At 39.2% G+C, this 22709-nt stretch overlaps 1 protein-coding gene across 7 annotated transcripts in view; it reads right to left on the reverse strand.

Moving 5' to 3' along the window:
- Positions 1-22709, reverse strand: part of GRIP1 (glutamate receptor interacting protein 1) — a 715306-nt gene that overhangs the window by 103969 nt on the left and 588628 nt on the right. For 3 of the 7 annotated variants that reach the window (XM_058426057.1, XM_058426055.1, XM_058426056.1), the window contains exons 8-12: positions 18631-18778; positions 16336-16505; positions 9604-9759; positions 8822-8977; positions 392-578 (exon numbers count right to left, since the gene is read on the reverse strand). In XM_058426057.1, the coding sequence (XP_058282040.1) occupies positions 392-578; positions 8822-8977; positions 9604-9759; positions 16336-16505; positions 18631-18778 (817 nt within the window). The remainder of the gene's footprint in view (positions 1-391; positions 579-8821; positions 8978-9603; positions 9760-16335; positions 16506-18630; positions 18779-22709) is intronic. The other 4 variants (XM_058426061.1, XM_058426059.1, XM_058426058.1 and 1 more) reach the window with 2 other exon arrangements.

Consider the following 22709-nt stretch of genomic DNA (forward strand, 5'->3'; position numbering starts at 1 on the left):
TGAAGTATCCCAGAGAAGTAATTAATAATTCATAACCATGGTATTGTTAGAATCTGATCCAAACCAATATTTAGTAATGATGAATGTATATTCCCCCACGGCAGAAACTATTGAAGTTGAAGTTCAGGATATGTTTATTTATGGATTTTTCTCCTTTTTAATTAATATAGCTTCTAGTCCCTTGATGGACAAAATCTGCTAGTTAAAGGCATCCATGCTCATTACTCTTTTCAAACCCGATCAAGAACATAAAATTTTATTGTCAGAAGAGAGTTCATCACATCTTGCATTTCCTGCATTGAGCAATGTTTCATAATTTACTAGCCATTCAAAGATAGCAGGTACCAGAAATGCAGAGCAGAAAATGATGCTGTGAAAGAAAGTGTCTCACCTCTCTGCTGGGCTGTCAGCTTCAATATAGGAAATCAGAGGTGGAGAAGAGAGAGTTTCTGTGGCAAACACACTGCCCTGCAGTTGGATCCCAAATCCTGTGACAGGATCTGCTGTCAGCACAACCTCTGTGGTTTCTGTGTGAACAACCTGCCCAGCCAATCCCACCGTGCTGGAGGCTAAGGACACTAGAGGAACAAACAGAAAATACTGACTTTAGGTTGGAGCAAGCACCAGGAATACCAGCATTTCCAAACTAGATCGTGTCTCTGCATAAAAACTCAATGGCAATGGTAGGAGGTTGAATTATGGCCTCTGGTTTAGCAAGAGTTGAAAAAGATAAATTAATCTCTCAATATTCATCGCATTTCTATAATAACATCAGTGTATCCCTGCACCCTGGCTCCCCACTCCTCAAACCAGGGATCATTGTGGGGGCTTTAAGAGGATGGCCTTAGGGTCAGGGTACGTGGGTTTTAGTCCTGGCTCTATCACTGAGCACCAGCTGGGGAACCTTGGGGATCTGGCAAGTGCAGGTGGAAAGCCATTGTCTTCGCCCACTGGCTTTGCTGGCATCATTTTCCCCACACTCCGCCTGGACCCCTGGTGAGCATTTTAATAATGCATCTCCTAGGCTCAAAGATTCTTAAATTTCATGGGATTTTTCTATACCCTAATACTTTATGGTAATGCCCAGTCAACTCCACTGCTGTTACTAAGTTGCTGAAGGGTGCTAGGAAAAGTCACTACGAATTCACAATCCTATTAGGTCCTTAAATTATTTGTTGTGTGATATTTTGACACCATATTTCATTCCATGAAGGATTTGTCTCAAATGTTTCTACCCTAAATCATGGTCAAATGTTACTCCTCATTTCCTGTAAGACTGAAAAGATGCAACCCTTTGACGAGAGTTCCTTAAACAACATTCTGTTTAGCCTCAATTTCTCTTTATCAGTATTTGTTCCCTCTTCCTTTTGTCCCTCACTACAGGAGGTTGTATTCTTCCTTCCATTTCAAGGCTAATTCCCCCTTTTAGTGTTTTTAATACTATCCCTTTCCACCCCCCATGATTTTGTGCCATGAAAAAACTTGCCTCTTGCTGCTTTTCCAAACTTTTCTGCTCACTCCCCCAGCTTTCTGACTTCTGTCTATAGACTTGTACTGATTTTGAAGCTGCTAAAAACTTGGCTTCTGCCTTCACCATTTACTGAAACTGCTCTCACCAATGACTTCCTGACTTCTAAAATCAATGGCCTCATCTGCTCCAGCTGGCGACTGGCTTTAGGACCATCCCTTGCTTTCTAAAATTGTTTGCTTGGTTTTGATGAAGCTTTGTTTCAAGTGTCTTACTTTTTCAGCCCCAGCCAGTTGCTTTGCCTCCCTCTGCATTCCAACGCACTGTTCCGTCCTCCGTCTTTTCTACTCTCATTCTTTCCCTCATTCACGCCTACATGTCTTCTGCATGTATCTTCTCAACTCTTTCTCTTGTTTTTGTCAAGCTCCAGCAATGGATCTCCCTCCTTGATGGGTATCCCATCCACACACTCTCTCATTGGCTCCTCAAACTCAATGTTTTCAAAATTGAGCGAATCCTCTCCCCTCTCTCATTGCCACTACTATTTCTGTGAACAGGACCATCATGTTTATTGCCCTCTGGGCTTAAAATCTCAAAGTAGCCTTAACTCACAACTCCCTATTGTCTCAAATTCTATCCATTGCTAAATCCTTTCTGGATGACCACTGAAATATATCTTACAAAAATCCTCTTTTCCCTTATTAATTTCAGTACCTCAATTTGGGCTTTCATTATTTTTTATTTGAAATATTCTAATGTACTTATTTCTGGGTCCTTACATGCAAAATATTCCCTACGTATTATTTCCAGATGAACCTCCTGTCAAACTTTCCTGATATGATGAGGCCCCAACTTATTTACTCTGCATGTATCTTCTCAACTCTTTCTCTTTAGTTTCTGTCAAGCTCCAGTGATAGATTTCCCTACTCAATGGATATCCCATCCACAAACTGTCTCATTGGCTCCTCAAAATCAATGTTTTCAAAACTGAGTGAATCTTCTTCCCTTTCTTATTGCCACTACTACAGAGCAAGGCCTCATCATCACCAGTGTACAATACTGGATAGACTTCTAATTAGTGACCCTGCCTCTTATTTTATGCTAACAGCCTCCAATTGCTGCTAGGGTAGCCTTTCTAACATGCAAGGGTAACTCCTGCCCTGTTTTGAATTTTCAATAGCTTCCTGTTTCCTATAGAACAAACTTTTCAATTCTAGCAGAGCACATAGGACCCTTCATCAGTTCCTTTCTCCTGCCTACCCACTCTCCCATTTCTCTGTGATCCCTTCATGTGCTATGTGCCCCAACCCTCTTGACACACCTTTGTGTCTTCATATATACTATGCCCTCTGCCACTCAGCTCTTGCTCTGGGTCCTTTTCTCTGTTTTATCCAGGCAGAATTAGGTACTTGCTTTTCTGCATTTCCACATTTCTAATACATGGTCCCGTTTCAGCATTTATCAGGTCTCTATTTGCCTGTTTCTCTCCACCTGACCCTGAGTTTTTGAAAGGTTGGAACCAGCTTTTTCAATCTCTGAAACCTTAGTGCCTGGAACATTCAATAAATGCTGAATAAATGAGGAATGAAATCAAGTTTTGGGATGTCATCTACATATTCCTTTTGGGAAACGACACTTCTCATAGATGCTGCTGAGTTACCATAAGTAACTACAAGTCATTCTTCAGGACCCAGGTAATTGCAGCTGATGGGGCAAGGGAGGGTGAAGTAGATCATTTGTCTAGGAGGAGTAAGAAAAAAAAATCGACTTTTCCTTAAGAAGCACCATCCTCATTCTGTCTCAGCTGGATTAAGGTTAACATAGCCTGCAGTGGGGGGTGAAGATAGCCTCCAACCCTACGCTTCTTACAGGTGGATGCTTGCAATTGCCATGTCTGACATATGGACTGTCATGTATTAATTTAGATCACATGTTCTAGTGTGGTTTCGCTGATGTAGAGTGTACTGTGATTACTCTCCAGATCATAATTTTTGCTATCAGTGGCACCAAACCACTGGGAGACACCATTTCCTGTCAATAAGGATCTGGAGAGTATGTTGCATTCCAGTTATTACTCACAGAAGATGAGAGTATCATGTTACAGCATCACCTATTTGGCAGGTAACTTCCACTTATCTTCTAGGTGAAGCTTTTTGGACTTAATCAGGAATCCTTTCTGTGATATAGATTATCGGACTACTTAATTGGAGTTAAAAGCTGTTTCAGAAACTTTAAGGCAGCTGTTTATCATCTCCACTAAGAAAGAGCCAAGAAAAAAGAGGTCAGTTTAATAGTAACAGGTGAGATTATATTAGATATAGTGAAGCCTTCTCAAAAGAAAGACTTGCTATGTTTTTTGAAACAGAGAGGATAGTTGAATAATTTTATTATCCAGAAGGTTTTGAAAATATGTACTAATTTAATGTGAATATTATTAAATTTATAAGCTCTATTTGGAGGCAAATTGAGATGATAAAAATTATTAGAAAATTGAATTTAGGATTTAAAATAAATTTATGTATTATGTATTGGTTTTATAATTATATAGTTATAATTTATATTATACATATAGCATTATAATAAATAATTTATGATTTTATAATTAACTCTGAAAGTCCTCTGGCATATTGGAATCTTTTATTTGACAAAAAGCAAAATTTCATTTGAAATTACATGTATTGATTAGTTACACATATAAAAGTTTTGAAAACTATTACCAGATATGAAAAAGATATATTGTAGATTTAAAGATAAGGAACCAAAAGAAAAAAAACAATACTAACTTGGAGGAGAAAAAAATCAGCTTGATTATCCTGCTTCATTAATGTGGTCAACCAGCAAAAGAAAATGAAGGTGAATATTCCCGTCATTTGAAAATGTGGATGATGAATTCTCTCTCAAGTAGCAGATGCTTCCGCAAGGTATTCAGTCGTCATTGCTACAAGCTACCGGCTTTGGCCGAGGCTTGCCTACTCTTCAAGGTGAAGATGGAAATGACTAAATTGATGACACCCTATGTTTGAATCCTGCTAACTGGTGTATGCCGAGGTTGTGTTCAGGATTCGTGCCTGCTCTGTCCTGTTCCCATTTTCACATGGAGGGTTCTGTTCACAACTCTTCAGATTTGTAGGGAATGACCGTATTTTTGTCAACTCTTGTTCTTCCTAGTGTGCGAAAGGGCAGGGGGAGCCGAAAATACCTCCAAAAGTTTAAAAATTTACCAAATGTTTATTTAATTTAGAAGGCTGCAAGATTTCCTATCAGCTATGAGAAGCATTTACAAAATATAGAGAACTAAGGACCCCAAAGATTTATTACTATAATCTGTTTTTTTTTTTTTTTTTTGAGACAGGGTCTCACTCTGTTGCCCAGGCTGGAGTGTAGTGGTGGAATCTTGGCTCACTGCAACCTCCATCTTTTGGGCTCAAGCGATCCTCCCACCTCAGGCCCCCAGGTAGCTGGGACTATAGGTGTGTGCCACCACACCTGGTTGATATTTTTTTTTTCTTTTTTGTAGAGACAAGGTTTCACCATGTTGCCCAAACTGGTCTCAAACTCCTGGGCTCAAGTGATCCACCTGCCTCAGCCTCCCAAAGAATAATGTGTTTTTATTATTGATCCTGTAATCTAAGACTTCTGTCTCACTAAAGTGTCCCACACTATAGTCAACCTGCCATAGACCTAACACATGTATATCGTGTGATCCAGTTCAGGAACACAGTAGAGGTGGCCAACAGCTCCTTTGTCCAAATGAAGGTGTGAGGACAGTTCTTAGGGTGTCCCCTTCCAGGGCTCCCTGAATGGTCACTTATAAAATCTTACCAGTAGCTGCCTTTATCTTCCATTCTTTGTTCCCAGGTCAATGGAAGGGACCAGAAAAGTTGTTAGGTTTTTTCATTTTCTTTCCTTCAGCTCTTTTCAATGACACTCTCTCTAGCAGTAGTTAATACTGATGACAAAAGCAGCAAATACCATTCCGGAAATGTGCTCTAACTTCTACTCTTTGCTGCAATTCAGGCAGACTGGGAAGAGACAGAGTCTCTACACTGGCCCACGGTACAGTGGCAGGGAACAGAAAACAGGGCAAACTAGCTAGATCTGTTGCTCAGCCATGCTGTTGTTACAGGGAGATGATGAGGTTCTGGAAGGAGACTTGGCCTCTTTGGCAGAAAAAGAGGCAGCACAGGCAGCCAGGGAAAGGGCAGTAAGATTCCAGCAGAGGAGATGAGAGGGCTCCCTCTATGACATGGCTTGGCAATGCCTCCAGGGCTTTGTGACACTCATCAAAGCCTAATGTGTGCTGTATTCATTACTTTCCCTATGAAACAAACATGGCACCTTCCTGTTTTAATACTTGTAACACATCACTGTATACAGACTTCTTGCATTTCCTCTTTGATCAGTGATACAGAATGTTTTAATTTTCATGTGAGAAGATTTCATTTTTTTTCTGGGCATCTCTTTCCTTGGCATTGGAAATACATATGAGCATTTTCTGTTTTGCAAACTCTGGCCTCAAGTCATCACCAATACAGCAAAGAGACTTTTTATTGTATTTGTGACTTTTGCCATGATTCACCATCTATACAAATGGCCCGGTTGCTATAGAAACTTAAGTATTACAAAGCGGGCAGCAAATGGTGGCACAGGATAAAGACATAAAGCGGTGGAAATAAACCACGGTATACTAAGAGTGGCAATAAAACTTTTATTATCAGTTATTTGGGAAGACCTTTACATCTAATGTGACCATACCAAACCTATGCAAGAAAAGAAAAGAAAAATATCCTCATTAAAAAAAAAAAAACTTTGCAATGCTATCATTTTTTCAAGTCTTTTTGAAGTATGAATAAAAGTTCATAGCATTTTGGAATTTATTGTTTGAATAAAATACAAAATGTATGATCTCCTGAGACACATTTATAAACATTCTGGTACGTACATTGTGAGTGGTGCTCTAGCAGCTAATGTCTACAGCAAACACAAACAACTAGAAATGTATTGAAACAGGTTTCTGTTTATATTTCTACCATGTTGAAGAATAATGTCCTGATTCAAGAGAGAATTTATGAGTTGGTTATGCATATCAGTGACAGCACTGCCTCAGCTTTGTTTCCTACTACAAAATTTAAGACATGTAAATATCAACCTGAGATGGCCAAACGTCATTCGTTTGTATTCACTAATGTCCCTAATCAACATAGCAAGTCTTACCTAACACAAACAAATACTTGCCTTTGAAGCAGAAGTACGAATACTAATGACTTCATTTTAATTGCTCTTCCCTGCTGAGTGCTGTTAGCCTGTTTTTGTCACTGAGGAGTACTACACACAAAGCCATTATCTGTTAAAAAAAAATTCATACACAAATACCCACCACAAACCCTGAAAGCATTATATAGAAGACTCAAGATCTATGTATTATGCCAAAATGTACCCCTCGTGAAAAAGACCAAACTTTGAGAGCAATGTCAAGAGATTTTCTCATGTGACAATTCATATTTAGGCAGATGACAGTTAACACAAACTATTCAAAATAGCTAACAATTAAATTGTGCTTACTATTTACCAGGTGTTGTTCTAAACACATATACACATGCAATCTCATGCAATCTCAATTACTCAGTGAAGTAATTCTTCCTATTTTCAGTCAAGGCATACCTCATGCAATCTTCACAATTACCCAATGAAGTGATTTTCCCTATTTTCAGTTGAGGCATAGAGAGTTTACAGAAGTTGCTCAGCGTCCTACAGCTAGAAGGTAATGATGCTGGGATGGAACCCATGTAGCCTGGTTCCAGAGTCTAGGCTTATAACCAGTTCACTGTATTGCATTCAACTAGTTTCTTCCAAGAGTAAATAATTTACTCTAGTGTCAGCTAAAAAACACATGGGACTCTAGGAGCACTTTGTTCTCATTTTGACTAAACTCAATCGTCCACTTTCCTAATTTCAATTTTACTATCATTTTCATATACCAAAGATGACAAATCTCCTTATATGTAAAAAAGTATATGCAAGTCTAAATCATGTACAAACCACAGTGGTGACCCTGTCTTATGCAATGGAGTTCACTGTAGGGAAAGCTTCAGTTTCCTGTATCATGAAGAAACTAGTTCCCAGTGTGGGTGATGGCTGGTCTTGGGCACTTAGGGTGGCCCTGGTGAGACTGGAGAGAGATCCTCCTGGGGAGATGAATCTCTTGCAAACAAGCTGAAAAGCCAATAAGTCCATACCAGCTGTGAAGTATCTGGCTTTGGTTTTATTTAAGTAACTTAAGGATGTTCCTTATTTTTATTCCCATGATGAGCACAGGAAGAGATCCCATCTTCTTTAAATTTCTCTGTAGGAATCATAATCATGGCCATCAAAAGGGATACAGGACAAGAAACAGACTCTTAGACTATGATTAGGTCTAGTTAGAAAGGTCAGTGTTCTCTTCTTCCACATGTTATGTGATCATGGTAAGAGAGAATGATCTTCCCCAATAGAAACAATAAATGTAGGAGTGATTTCTATTTCTTTCTTTTTAAGGCATTCAATCACCCTTTTTACCCCTCTATTCAGACAACCAGCTATCCCAAAGCAAGTAGCCAACTACATCTTCCTAGTCTTGCTTAGTCTATATCGTGTTTGGCTGTCCAGATCATTTTTACAAGAATCATGGTTGAAATTCCTAGACTTTAGGATGCTTATTGTAAAGCTGAGCATCCGTCCAATCTTCCTTAGGCTGGAGTGCACAATAAGAAATATATGTTAGATCACTGATTACCAGTGGGGTAGGCTTCTGGAAAAAGTATTGGAGTCTTGGGGAATGAGATATAGTTTAAAAAGGAATGTTCATATTTATCATTGTTTTGGGGAGGAGGGTAACAAAATAAAATTTAGTATGAAATTTATGACAACATTAAATGAATACATGAGAATCTTATATTTATCAAAAGGGGAGCATTGTTTTCACAAAATTTCTTTAGAATGAGTAAGAAACTAAGAACAAAGGTTTCATGTCCAAAGCCACCCAGAATATAATAAAAGGAGTCTTAAAGGAAAAAATCATATCTTTGGGTATGTTATGACATCAAAAGAGCAAGAAAAATCTCAAATCTCAAATAAAAAGTTTTAGCAAAGGTGGTATGAATGAATTCAGCCTGAAGTTATATTGGGATACAGTCATTGCCAAACAGATACTGGGTATCATGTCAATGGTCTTTGGCACAGAGCTGTTAGCTGCTCAGCATCTACCTGATCACTTAGGCCACTGTGAAACACTCTTCCCACAATTTCAGTATTTCCAAGGCTCTAATGCCCACAGTTTTTTCCAGGCCAAATGCCATTGGCTGTCATTTCACTTACATGAGCTTTTGAAGTCTTTCTTTTTCAGTCTCCTCCTCATCATGGTTCCACGTGGGCTGGTGGAGTAGAGGCTTCGAGGTAGAGTCCCCATGTTCAGGGAACTCAGGCTGTATGCACTCATGGAGGTAGGAGAGAAGGATGAAGACACCAAAGCTGCTGCAAGAGAGTGAAGACGTTGCACAGAGCACTCTCAGGTGAGGCGTGAGCCCGCCACACTTGCCAACCAGTAACAATCCAGAAAGACACACATGATGCATAGCAATGTCTAGGAAGGACCTCAGCCAGACAGAGGCCAGCTCTCAGGAACATGAGACAATGCTTTACAAGAGCCTGCAAATGCTGAGGGGCAGCAGGATCTTTATAAGCTCATAGGAACACAAAGAGACTCTATGAGAATTGCTTTAAACAAACAAAATGACAACTTTGTCCATGAACAACTCAATGCATCAGATATATAATCTCATTTTCATAGATATTTTCTGACATGAATTTCATAAGTGATTCCACATATACAAAGAAGACCTGAGAACATTGTCTCTGTGTAATATTCTGAATTGTTACTTCCTGAGCCACATATAAAGCATTCTGAACATTTACATCCTTTCCTAACCACAAATGCTTTCTGATGGAAAAGAAAAAAACCTAGGAGATGTCAGAAATGATAAATTGCTACTAAAAGAAACAGAAAAAACAACACCCACGAAACCAAAGATGAGAAAAGGAAAGTGTGAGAAAAATATAACTGAAATAAAAGACCAGAAGGAGAAAGCATGGAACATTACGAGGGCTGTTTGGAGGAGGTGCTTTCGGGAATGTCAGGGCTGGTACTCTGCAATGGTCAGGGTGGTACGTGTTATAGTGATGGTTGGTGTGAAGGCTGCTGTGGTTGCTGGCCCAGGAATCCCAGGTAAGTTGCCTGTCGCTCCTCTGAATTTTCACTGCCCATATGAAGTGATGATGAGAAATAAGAAAAACAAACAAACAAACAAAGAACCAAAAAAGAGGAAAAATAACTGAATTGCCCAAATTAAAACTATAACAAAAAAGAAAGCTGCTTGCAAATAAAAACAAATCTACTTGGCTTTGCCCTTTTCTCAGTGGTCAACAAAATAGATGATTAACATAAAAGATGTAAACTTTTCATCTTCCCAAGAATAATGCATATCTTTCCTCAGCTCGTTTTTTCTTCTTTTAAGATGACTATTGAAACAATTTCTAATCTCCCCTGGTGTTTTGCAGCAGAGATTAAAAACATTTTTTTTAACTTAAAAGTCAGCCCCTCAAAGATCTATGGCACACAATTAGTAATTAAAGATTTGCAAATCTTGGCCAGTTAGTAGCACTTGTTTTGAGAAAAAGAAAAGAAGGAGCAATAAATCACGTTGGTGCATGATTCAAGTGGTTTACTAGTCACACATCGGAATTTACTGCTCTGACATTTTAATCACACTACAATCCATCACTTGGACTTGATTTTCCTCAACAATAAACTACTGTAATCATCTATCAGTAACAGAATCTTATCTGTATCTCGACTAATAAGGAGACGATAAAAGTCTCTATATTTTATGATTTTTTGAAAAAGCATATTTGCATTAGAAATAATTATTAAAATATTTCACGTTTTTATATTTCCTTGATGCCATAAAATTTTAATAAACTTTATTTCAAACTTTATTAAAATTTCAAATTGGCATCCTTTTTATGTTTTAGAAAATCTTTATCATGTTTCCATTATAGTTTCAATATTAAGATTTGATATTCCACCCAGTGTTCTGAAATATGAGCAATATAATGTTTGTTATTATGTCTGATATGAAGTTTTTCATTTAATAATCTTAAAGAACTCAAAATAACATATGAACTTATTTTATTTTTCTAGAGATGGGGTCTTGCTGTGTCACCCAGGCTGGAGTGCAGTGGTGTGATCATAGCTCACTGTAATCTTGAACTCCTGGGTTCAGGCAATCCTCCCACCTCAGCCTCCTGAGCAGCTGGCACTACAGGCCCATGCCACCATGCCCAGCTAATTTTTTATTATTTTATTTGTGTAGAAATGAGGGTCTGCCTATGTTGCCCAAGCTGGTCTCAAGTGATCCTCCCACCTCAGTCCTGAGTTGTTGGGATTACAGGCATGAGCCACCATGCCTGACTTAACATATGAATTTATATCTCCTTCTACTTTCATGATTTTGGTGTTAGGTGTCTTACAAGTGAACATGTAGAGAGGTGAAATACTCTATGCATTGAAAGGAGAGTCATTTAGATAAGAACTTAAGTTACATCAACTGTGATGCCAGCTGAATTGGTCAATTCGCATCCTTTCTAGAATGAAACAGGACATGAAAAAAAAAACACTAGTATGGACAGATCACTGCGGGGTGAAGCACACCTGGGTTTCAGCTCTGCCTCCAGCCCTTCCTCTCTATATGGTCTTGGCCAGCTACTCAGCCACTCTAAACCTGAATTTCCTCATACGTCAAACTGAGATCATGAAATCATCTACCTCACAGGGATATTGGATCTGCTCGCACACAGAATAAAAACAAATGAGTTCAGAGTATCTTGATTTGTCTACTTTTCCACTTATGTGCCAACAATAAAGTATCTCTTAAAGGAAATAAATTTATCTTTCACTCAACAAATTTCACCCATTGGACATTTAAGTTTAGAGAATTTCTCAGAAATCTGCAGCAGAAACTTTCACAGCCACTATAATTTTGTTACCCTAAACCATCTGGCCTGCTCCTTCTACTCAACTGCCCTGTTTGTGGTTTGGATTCCCCCTCTCTCTCCACTTTCCTACTTCAAGCTGCCACCTCCTTCATCTAGACCACTGTAACACCTTCAGACATGGCTTCCCAACTCATCTCCTGCATACCCGCCTTCCACAACACAGCTAGGGTGGCCTTCTAAATACATAAGTTAGATCATGCCACTCCTGTTTGAACAGGTTACTTTTTTTTTTGAGACGGAGTTTCACTCTTGTCACTCAGGATGGAGTGCAATGGTGTAATCTCAGCTCACTGCAAACTCTGCCTCTCAGGTTCAAGCGATTCTCTCACCTCACCCTTCCCAGTAGCTGGCATTATAGGTGCCCACCACCACGCCCAGCTACTTTTTGTATTTTTGGTAGAGATGGGGGTTTTGCCATGTTAGCCAGGCTGGTCTCGAACTCCCGACCTCAGGTGATCCGCCCGCTTTGGCCTCCCAAAGTGCTGGGATTACAGGCATGAGCCACTGTGCCTGGCCTGAATAGCTAACTATTACAAACAGAATCAAATGCAGCCCCTGCCTATCTCTCTAGTTTCATCCATATCACTCTCCCCATCATTTGTATATTTTAGCCACACTGATCTTATGTGTACTCTTAGAACAAGTCAGGTTCCTTCCTGCCTCAAGGCCTTTGCACTTGCTATTCTTTTCCCAGTTGTTTGTGTGACTGCCTCCTTCTCATCATTCAGGTCTCACCCGAGGTGCCACCTCCTCAAAGAAGTTGTTGCTGATGTCCCTGGCTGAAGGAGCTGCCCTCCCCGTGCTATCTCATTACTGTTTTACATTATTCATGACACTTATTGCTGTCTGAAACAGCTTTATTTATTTAATATATTTTTAATGTTTGTCTGTCTATACTAGAATGTAAATTCTATAAGAGTAGGGATATACTTTGCCTGTCTTGCTCACTAAATATATCCTAGCAACTAGAACAGTGCCTGGTATATAATGACTAATACATGAATGAATGAATAAACAAATGCATGAATGAACGGGAATATCAGCCAGAGTGTCCACGTGAACACTGCGGCAGCATTTTCCTTGAGATAAAAGAGTATTTATTGCAGGAGATGTCCCTAATGGATTCTCTCTCACCATCCTCATTCTACTTTGGGTGTACAACAAGACATTTTAGCAACACACAGTTATCACTGTGTCTGGCCAATTTACAACCACAGACACTTTAGCGTACTTTTCACAAAGTACCATCTGTGTTTCAAATGAAGCCAGGGTACAGTGAATGCACTTCGGGATTCTACACCCACCTTTTGATCCACTTCTTCATTGAGAGCTTTGAAAATTACTGGGCATTTGTTAGGATTGTCGAGCACAATTAATAAGTCAATAAGGAAGATATTATTTACCACCCATTGCTTTCCCAGACTGTGCCAATTGCTACAGGCAGGTTAAAGGTCATACCGTTTACCTCGACTTTGAATTATTACTGAGGATTAAATCTTCATACATATAAAATAATTAAGAGACAAAAATGATATAAGATAATGCACAAAACTGTACGCCATGGATGATGAATGCAAAAGGTGTTGAACAAATAATGTAGGCCAGAGAAGAGAGCTGCTGCCTATTTTGAATGTACACTCCAAATGTTTTCTGTTTTACAGTGGTATACTTGATAGGCAAGTATTTCCAGAGTTTAATAATAAGATGTTACATTTTTGGCATGTCCTGTCATTTTGCAAAGAGCACTTATAGACATTCTCTCATTTAATAAAGCCAATAATCGTAGCCTACTTTCACTGAGTACTTATTATATACTAGGCACTGTGCTAGGTGCTTTTTCATGGATTAGCTCAGACAATGTTCACAATATTCCTTTGAGGTAAGTATTATTATGACCCCCATTTTACAGATGAAGCAACCGAGGTATAGAAAAGTCGGGTAACTTGCTTAAGACCCCATGTGGTGGAGTCAGAGGTGAAGCTCTGGATACGTGATCCTAAAGTCCCCGCTTCAACCACCAGACATACAGCCTCTTCCTGTGGGCATGTCTAAGTCCCTTGTTATGGATAAGAAAACAGCACATTTAAAATATTACAGTTTTTGTATCATTCCATAGTGACATCACTGCTGCAGTCTCAAGAGATGTATGGCCACAGAAGTTACTTTTCTTTCTTCTCTCTCTAACTGTAGCCTCTCACGCTGTTCAGGATGTTTGAGAGAGCAGAACCACAGTGGTTCCAGTGGTTGCCCTGGAGCTCTCAAACGGAAGGTCCTCCTGGTACTGAATGTGTCGAGTCTAGTGACTCTGGTCACATTTTCCTTTCCAAAACGTCAGTTTCCTTCAATCCAATTATGTCTCCTGAAAACCCTCAGTGGGAAAAATTTCTAACCTCACTGAAAACTCATTTTTGTTAGCTTCTTTAATGCTGCTATTTATCAGTGAAAGGCATAGCTAATCTCTTATTCCAAGTTGAGATATTCATTTCTACATTGCCCTGAAAACTCCGTGGTGTATGCTTTACTGCTAACAAAATCTGGAAATTCGGGAAGTGTGTTGAGAAATGCACTGTTCAGGCATCAGAGATCTTGAAAAAGCAATCAGAACTTTCTTGTGGAGAAAGGGTAAAACTATGTAAAACTCCACTAGTCAAAAATTTGAGAATTGTAAACACAATAATAATTTTTTGTTTGTTTTTCTTCTTTACTATGATTTAATTATGTTTAGGAGCCAAAATTTATTTCCTCTTGGAAATGCAAGTCTGATTTTAATGTGCAATATAGGAGAAATGCCTGCTTGATAAGAAAGACAGTGAACAACTTGCAGTAAACGTAGATGATGGAGTCAGAAGTGGAAGCTAGAATGACTTAAACTTCCTATCAGTTTCCTATCCATGCAACACAAACGACATCAGGTTTTCCACAATAAAGGCAAAAAATTTGTGCTTAGTCCATATATTTTAGTATATAAGTTAAACTCAAATTGCCTTGGCAGGTTAAAAAAATTTAATATTCCATGAATTGAAAACATTTGAATTATTTACAAATTGTATATAGGGCCAATTAAAGAAAAATAAAAGAGGTTACTAAAGATGCTAACATTTTAATAAAAGGGTCTGGTATGCATTTCCGATTCGCTGATACCAGAATTTAGCAAGCAACACTCCATGCTGAGAGAGCACTACACGGTGTGCATTCTTATGGCTACTGTGCTCCAAATCCAATGACGACTGCCGATTAATTTAAAGAAACTTAAACAGCTTCAGAAATCTCTCCTCTCTGCCAGAGTGCAGGAAGGGCCCACGGGGCCTCCTGATAGGAATGGTGTGCATCCTTGTGAACGGCACCTTCCTACAGCTGTTTGCATTGCTATTCCAATACTGTGATGCTGATTTTCTTTTCATAACCTGCCTATGCTGCATCATTTCTCTACTCCAACGTGTAAAATTAAAATCTGATAAGGGTAACGTTGTACCACAGATTTTCATTAGCTTCAGGGCTGTCTAAGCTCCATTTAATTAAAAAGGTTGCATCCAGCTGACTGATTTAGTATGAAAATTATCTGGTCCCTCTTTCCCCCCACCCCAGACTGTGGAGAAGTGTAGTGCATTTTAGAAGGTGGGAGACACAATACAAATGACCCCCTCATAAGCAAAATTTCAATTTCAGAGAAAACTGCACTGTGTCTAAATATACAGAAATGCATTATCCTCCTTCAGGCCACCCTGACAATACTAGTGAGGCCTCTAATTTCAAGGAGTACAAAGGAATGGTGTTTGGTTTAAGGAATAGGGCAGGAGAAGGAGTTGGAACAAATACCCTACCGGAGAACTTGACTTCATTTGGTCTGGGGCTCAAAGACCCCTTTCTCGTACCAGGTTTTGCCTAACGGTGCCTAGGTAGATGGTATAAACACCCGGCAAATTTCAAGGGATTTGTCAGCTGAAGGTATCTGTGAATTTCAAGGGAGTCAAAATGCAGATACCTTCAGTTGACACTTTTTATTGAATAAATGGAGTTGGATATTCTGATTCTCCCAGACAAGATGTTTGGTCAGACAGGTTGTTCTCTATCCTAAGAAAAAAACTATACTGGCAAAAGACAAAATATATTGAAAACCAATGCTTCATATAACTGGTTCCCTCTGATTCCTGCCAAATAGTTGAAGGTTCTGCTATTAAAATCCACTTTACTTATTTATTTTTAAGTGAGAGCTTTACTATTTGCCTTCATTGGCCTTCATCTAGACTGTAAATTCAAAATGAATACCAGGAAGCCAAATTATTTGCCTTGTCTGCACATTCAATTTGCACCAAATACTTTTTTAAGAAAAAATATCAAATAGCACTAGCCTGAAACTTTTTTCCTCGATGTTAGGGTTTCAAGTAAATTATGTGTGATTGGAAGATGAATTAAACAAACATAACCTTGTTTTGAAAAGAAATGATGAGTCTGACCAACATGGTGAAATCCTGTCTCTATTAAAAATACAAAAATTAGCTGCACATGGTGGCAGGAGCCTGTAATCCCAGCTACTCGGGAGACTGAGGTAGGAGAATAACTTGAACCCAGGAGGCAGAGGTTGGAGTCAGCCGAGATCATGCTACTGCATTCCAGCCCGGGGGACAGAGCGAGACTCCATCTCAAAAAACAAAAAAGCAAACAAAAGAAAAACAAAACACACAGAATTACACCCAGTGTCTTTCTGCTGTCTAACTCTGCTAGAGGGAGCAACACTGTGAGGGCCAGAGAAAGAGCTTGATCCAGGTGGATCATCTCACCATGGTCGGGCCCCTTTAGGGCCAGCCGGGTCTGATGATGGGGAAGGATCTCAAGCTTGACCTGATCAGTGGTGTTGGCCAGGAACTGGGTTGCTTCTGCAAGTGTACAGTACTCCATGCTGGTTCCGTCGATGGAGAGGATGTGATCTCCCACATGCAATGCGCCACATCTACGGAAAGGAGAAATACTCGGTAAGAGGCAGTGCCTTCCTCTTTGGAATCTGACTTTCATGTCCTTCATAGTTAAAATTTCACACACTTTTCATTTACTTAAAAAGAAAAGTTTGAATGTTATAGGAAACACCATCTGCCAAATTTTAAGTACCTTGAATATGAATAAGGAAGTAAAACCTTGTGGAAAATACGGAAAAATTCAACAAAATGTTTTCTCTTGTCCTTCTTTTAAAAAAATCTTATTTTGGAGTGCTTGTGTGGAAAGTTGAGAGAAAGCGAGCAAGAGGAAAGGGAAAAACAGGAAAATGTTTCCTCTGGACTTTCGTCTGTGTTTTTTTGCTCTAGGCTTTTCTATCTATAAACATGAGTGGGTAAATCTTCGGAATCTCAAACATGACTCTCAGAATTGGAATAGGTTCTATTTTACGTGTAAAGAAGAATAACGGGGAGATTTCAGTAACACTTCCTTGGAATCCTCACACAAGCTCCAAGATCATCAGTTCTTTATTATTATGTTATTCTGGAATTGAACATGTATTAGTTTAAAAGCTCTTGATAACGGTAGTAATTATGCAGGAGTCAAGTGAGTAATAAAACCAGGCCTGCATGGTGAGTCAAGGGGAAAGATGGGGGCAGGGAAGGGGCTAGCTGCTACATCTTGCTGAACTCAAGAGCTGGCTACTGGATGAGTTAAGAAAAGCTAGCACAGCCGTCAGCATCCCCACATACCAGTCAAGTGAACAGCTCCTTAAACTGGTTACCCCCTGTGGAATGGGAAAAAACAGAGGGAGAAAATTAAAGCATCCTGTGCCGTTGAACTGGAGAACGCCTCTGGATCAATGACTGTCACTGATGGGGACTGAATGTCAGGTAAGACCACAGTGGAGCTGTAGACCATGGCTGGAGGTTTTCCAGGCAGGTTGAGGGGCACGTGGAGAAGAGGGCTGGAAACATACAGGGGAGACTGATCATTAAGGTGCAGTATATCTATAAATTCCCAGTGTGAATAGTCTGTTTCTCAAGACAAAAGCATTTCAAGTCATCTCTTCCAACTAAAAACATAATTCCACATTCTTTGCACTTGGAGTGCTTTAGCTATGGGAGATGAGGTTTTTCTTACCAGGAGCTGTAAAATAATTAATTAGATGGAAAGGTAGTCCTTTTTTTTCTTCCCCTTTTACCCTACGAGTATAAAATATTAATTAGAACATGAACTTTCATTTTTATTATGGCATTGAAGCGAATGATGTTTTAAGACACTCTCGAAGGTTGTAAAATCCTAAGATTAACATGCTATGAGAGTATAGGACTTTTTTAAAGTATTGTAAAAAATATTTTTAAAAGTATTGTTTTATTTATTTAGGAAACAAATCAGATTTTATGGTAGCAGGATTTAATTGTCAACAATTCAGGAAAACCCATCACTGCTCTGCATGGGGTTTAAGAAAGGTCTACTCAGTTACCCTACATTAAGAACAGGCTAGGGCCCTAGGACACAGTAAGAAAACTTTCTTAGGTGCTTGATTTTTTTTTTTTCTATTGCTAAAGGCCACACCAAACATCTGGATGAGGTGAAGTGACATCATGGGGTGGCTGACACATAGGTGAATTTTTAAGCCCTGCAACAGTAACTTGCTTCTGTGTGTGAAACCTGTATAAACCGGCAAGAGAACTGTGTGTGTGTGTGTGTGTGTGTGTGTGTATGTGTATATGCATGTGTATATGTGTATTACAAGTGTGTGTACATATGTGTGTATATATATTTAAAATTGCACACATGCAATTTTGAAAAGGGGCAATTTCTTTTTTTCTTTTGAGATGGAGTTTCGCTCTTGTTGCCAGGCTGGAGTGCAATGGTTCAGCTCACTGCAACCTCTGCCTCGTGAGTTTAAGTGATTCTCATGCCTCAGCCTCCCGAGCAGCTGGGATTACAGGCACCTGCCACCATGACTGGCTAATTTCTGGTATTTTTAGTAGTGATGGGGTTTCACCATGTTGGCCAAGCTGGTCTTGAACTCCTGACCTCAGGTGATCCACCCGCCTCAGCCTCCCAAAGTGTTGGGATTATAGGCGCGAGCCACTGCGCCTGGCAGAAAAGTAGGCACTTTCTACAATACTTACCTGTCTGCAATACTTGCAGATTTGATTTTGTCTATGACAATGACTTGTTTGTTACAGCACATCGAGGTAGTTAGGGCAACCCCAAGGCTGGCACCAGGAGTTTTGGCAACTTCGACTAGTAGTGGCCCAGATGCTGTTGCCACAGAATCTGTCAAAGAACAAATTTCAGAAAACAAAACAAAATAAAACAAATAAGCAAAGAGACAAAAGAAAGCAATGAAGAATATTCAGTTTGGTGTTAGCCTGTTAATTTTATCACTGAAACTTAGATTTCCCGCCATATAATATCCCCACAGTCAATGATAAATTCACAGGGCACCTCTTAACACATCTGTTCCATTCAGCTTGTATTGTATTAATGTATGTGTAATGTTCACCTCTTCAATGAGATTTTAAGCTTCATGTCACTTGGGATAATATCTTATGTATCTTTATCCCCTCCACAGTGCTTGGCACAATGCCTAGCATATATTAAGTCTCTCAGTAAAGGTTTTTTAAATTAATTACTTAATTCAATAAATATCTTAGCACCTACCAGGAATAGACAGATGGATGAATGAATGGATGAAAGGATGGATATAAAAAAGAAAGGAAGGAAAGAAGAAAGAAAGGGAGGGAGGAAGGGAGGGAGACAGGAAAGAAGGATAGGTGGGTGGATAAATAAAAGAATGACAAGAGGGATGGAAGGATGAATGGATGGGTAGATAGATGATCAGAAGAATGGATGGATGGATGATGTCTCTAGCCAAGTAGTAGGAATCGTACACTAAGTTGAATTTGTAAAGCTTTTGGGTCTTTCCCTCCTCTGGACCTCACTTAGGATCACCTCCCTCTCAAGCATAACTTCATATATGCTTTATTTTTGGCTTGGAACACTCTTTGTTCCTTCAACTCCTTCTAACATTTGTGTACTCAATGCCAACATCAATTCCTTGGGAAGCCTAAGTTGTAATTTGGTAAGACGCCTTTCACATGTGCTTCTACAGCCTCCTCTATTCCTGCTGTTGTAGCACACATTTCACTGGTTCACAGTGGCCAGTATGGATGACATGAATGGGTTCCTTGCCAGATTGTAAACATGCTTGAAGGCAGAGACTATGTCTTGTCAATCACAGCATTCTCAGTGCCTAGAATAATGATTAGTACATTGGAGGTATGCCACTAATAGTTGTGGAATGAATGCATGAACAAATGAGAAGCTCATGATATTTCTTAAAGCTCATTAGAGCCACATGACACAAGGGAAAGAGTCTGGGACATAGAATTAAAACATCTGGATTCAATTCTCATTTTCACAATATTTGTGTCATGGTATCTAAGACAAGACTAGTTACTTAAACTTTCCTTTTTTTTGTATTTTGACAAAATTGACAATTAACAATACTAAAACTTTCTAAGCCTGCTTGCTTACCTATAAAATGGCATCTTTTCCACAGTGTTTATTAAAACCAAACCAATGAACGAAACACTTTGTTACACATATAGGATATTTTCATTATTGCTATATTATGACCTCAAGCCTTTGAGTCATGTCATTTTTCAAGACTGCATATTGGTCTGTAATCTTTTTCTAATTTTCTACTGTTATGATGTTTGACACTCCATTAATACAATTTTGCCTTTCTGCGAGAACATCTTTGCCATCAAGGCCCCACTCAGATATAGTGAAATAGGAAATCTGTATTCCCATTGCTGAAGCTCAGGTAATATGTACTGACTCATGAAGCTGAAAGTTCCATAGGAGAGAGCCATCTTCAGTTTGAGATAAAATACTTATTAAAGTAAACATGACAATATCCAGGCCAACAACATGCATATCCAGTGCTAAATATTCTTGTATATACTAACACCATGTTTCCTAACTGACTGGTAAGATTGAAATGTTAGTCCTTAAAAAGGTTAAGAGACCATCAGGGCCTATATCTCTTTCCATCAATTCCAGAGCAGAGTTTCATTAATAATACCTGCAAGGAGCCAAAGGTCTTAATGATTAAGAAGAGTTTTTGGCTCTGGGGTATTACAACTACTCCAGATCCTACAGTTCATTTGCCCATAAGCCTAACTATGGTGGATACTCTCGCAGAGAGTATTAATTCCCCTGATCTCCTGACATCAGACTAGGGCCAATGACAATGTCCTGGCTTCTCTCTCTCCTTCTCCCTCATTTGCTGCTTTGTTTCTCTCCAGAGTCTCACCTGGTCATTGTGTGTCCTGCCTTACTCTCGTCTTGGAGTTTTCAGTGAGTAGGCCCCGTGGCTATGTGCAATGGTAGTTTGCACATCATGAGTCTCAGTCAGGAGACTCTAGTAAAGAATCCTTGTCAGTCCCTGCAGCCTCTGTTTTAGTTGTCCTTCTATCACTGAGGTGGTTAATTTTGCCCACCTCTCAATTTTAACAAAGATCTGGGGATGAGCCCAGTGCACACAATGTGATGCCTCTGGCTTCACCCCCAGCAGTCAGCCATCATCCTTCTGTTCCTTAAGCACGCTGCATAGCAACCTTTTTCTGCTCAGCCAAACCCCACATGAGCTCTGGCCTACCAGGGCCTTTTCTCACATTACCTTTCTAGAACTTTAGAATGACTAATTTTGATTTCTCAAACCCACTTTCCATGGTCTTGTTGGATTTTAATAGGTATATTTTTGGGGTGATAATCACTTATGTTTTTCCTCATGGTTTTGTCATGTCTAAAGATAAATTTATTTTACTTAACAGGTGAAAGTGATAAAGTTTCTAGATTACTTATTAATCTCTTTTAGAAATGACAGAAACTGCTAGGTGTTCCCTTATATCTCATCTTCTCTTGTCAGTAATAGAATTTCTAAGTTTCAGCTGAGCAAATGGCTGCCCAGTTAAGAACCACATTTCCCAGCCTCCCTTGCAGCAAGGTGTAGCCACAGGACCAGGTCCCAGCCAATGGGAAGTGAGATGTGATGTGTTCCAGGATGTGCTCTTAAAAAGAATGGCTGTGCCCCCCTCTCCTCATTTCCCCCTTGCTGGTGGAATGTGGGCTCAGAACTGGTAAGCCATCTTCAACCATGCAGACCAGGGCATCAAGCCATGAGATAGATGAAGCCTAGATTCCTAAAATCTTCAGGGATTTCTCAAGAGATTGAGAAAGAAACTTCTATCATATTTATGTGAGCATTGTGAGTATGGGTCTTTGATAGAATGCCTGAATTGGTATTCCAATAGGCCTTTTCATTTGAGAGGACTGCGCCAATGTATCTGTCTTGAACTGTTTTTATAAGAAGTGGCTATTTAAAGTGGGTATTTGCAGATGTAAATTTTATAAAACTACAACCAACCATTACCCAATACTCACACAAAGTATTCACTTTTCTAAAAAGTACTAAATCATGATTAAACATGAGAGTTTTTGAAGAGGTCATCAGGATATTCCAAAGGTGTTTAAATATAAACCCTTTAGTTTTTTTTTGTTTTTTTTTTTTTGCTGGCCTGTATATTTGTCAAAGTTTTAAAACTTATATTTTTGTGGTTTTAATGTTCCAATGATCATGAAGAATTAACATGAAATTGTTCTGGTAGAAAGAAATGATAGGAGTAGGAGTATTAAGAAGCTTAGGAAAAGGATGCCAGATCCTCTGCCATCATTAATTTAGAGGGCGAGAGAGACAGCATCCACAGCTTCTACAGTACACTTCTGTGACTGGAAACTAGAATAAGTCTCTCTTTAAGTACAACTTGCCCCATTAAGGCTTGAAAAAACAACAAGTGCAATATTTCCATTTGGGAAATGCAAATATGCAATTAATGAATCTCTTTTAAAACTTAAAGTAGAAAGCTTTACAGTTCTGAGGTAAGATTAATTTAAAGTCATGGTTAAGGAAAGAGGCAGTGTGGTGCTACACGGGGCTCAAGGCTGGAGCTGAGGACCATCTAGAGGGTGGTTCTTGCTATATCATCAACTCAGCATGTGGCCTGTGCCATCATCTCCCTTAGACCTCATTTTCTTCACCTGTAAAATGAAGAGATTTGAATAAAATTTCCCTAGTCATGACAATCTGTGAATCTACAGAGAAATAATGATGCCAGTTAAGTAGCTAGCCAGAGAAGTT

This window comes from Hylobates moloch, unplaced genomic scaffold (assembly GCF_009828535.3).
Source record: "Hylobates moloch isolate HMO894 unplaced genomic scaffold, HMol_V3 SCAFFOLD_12, whole genome shotgun sequence".
NCBI lineage: Eukaryota > Metazoa > Chordata > Mammalia > Primates > Hylobatidae > Hylobates > Hylobates moloch.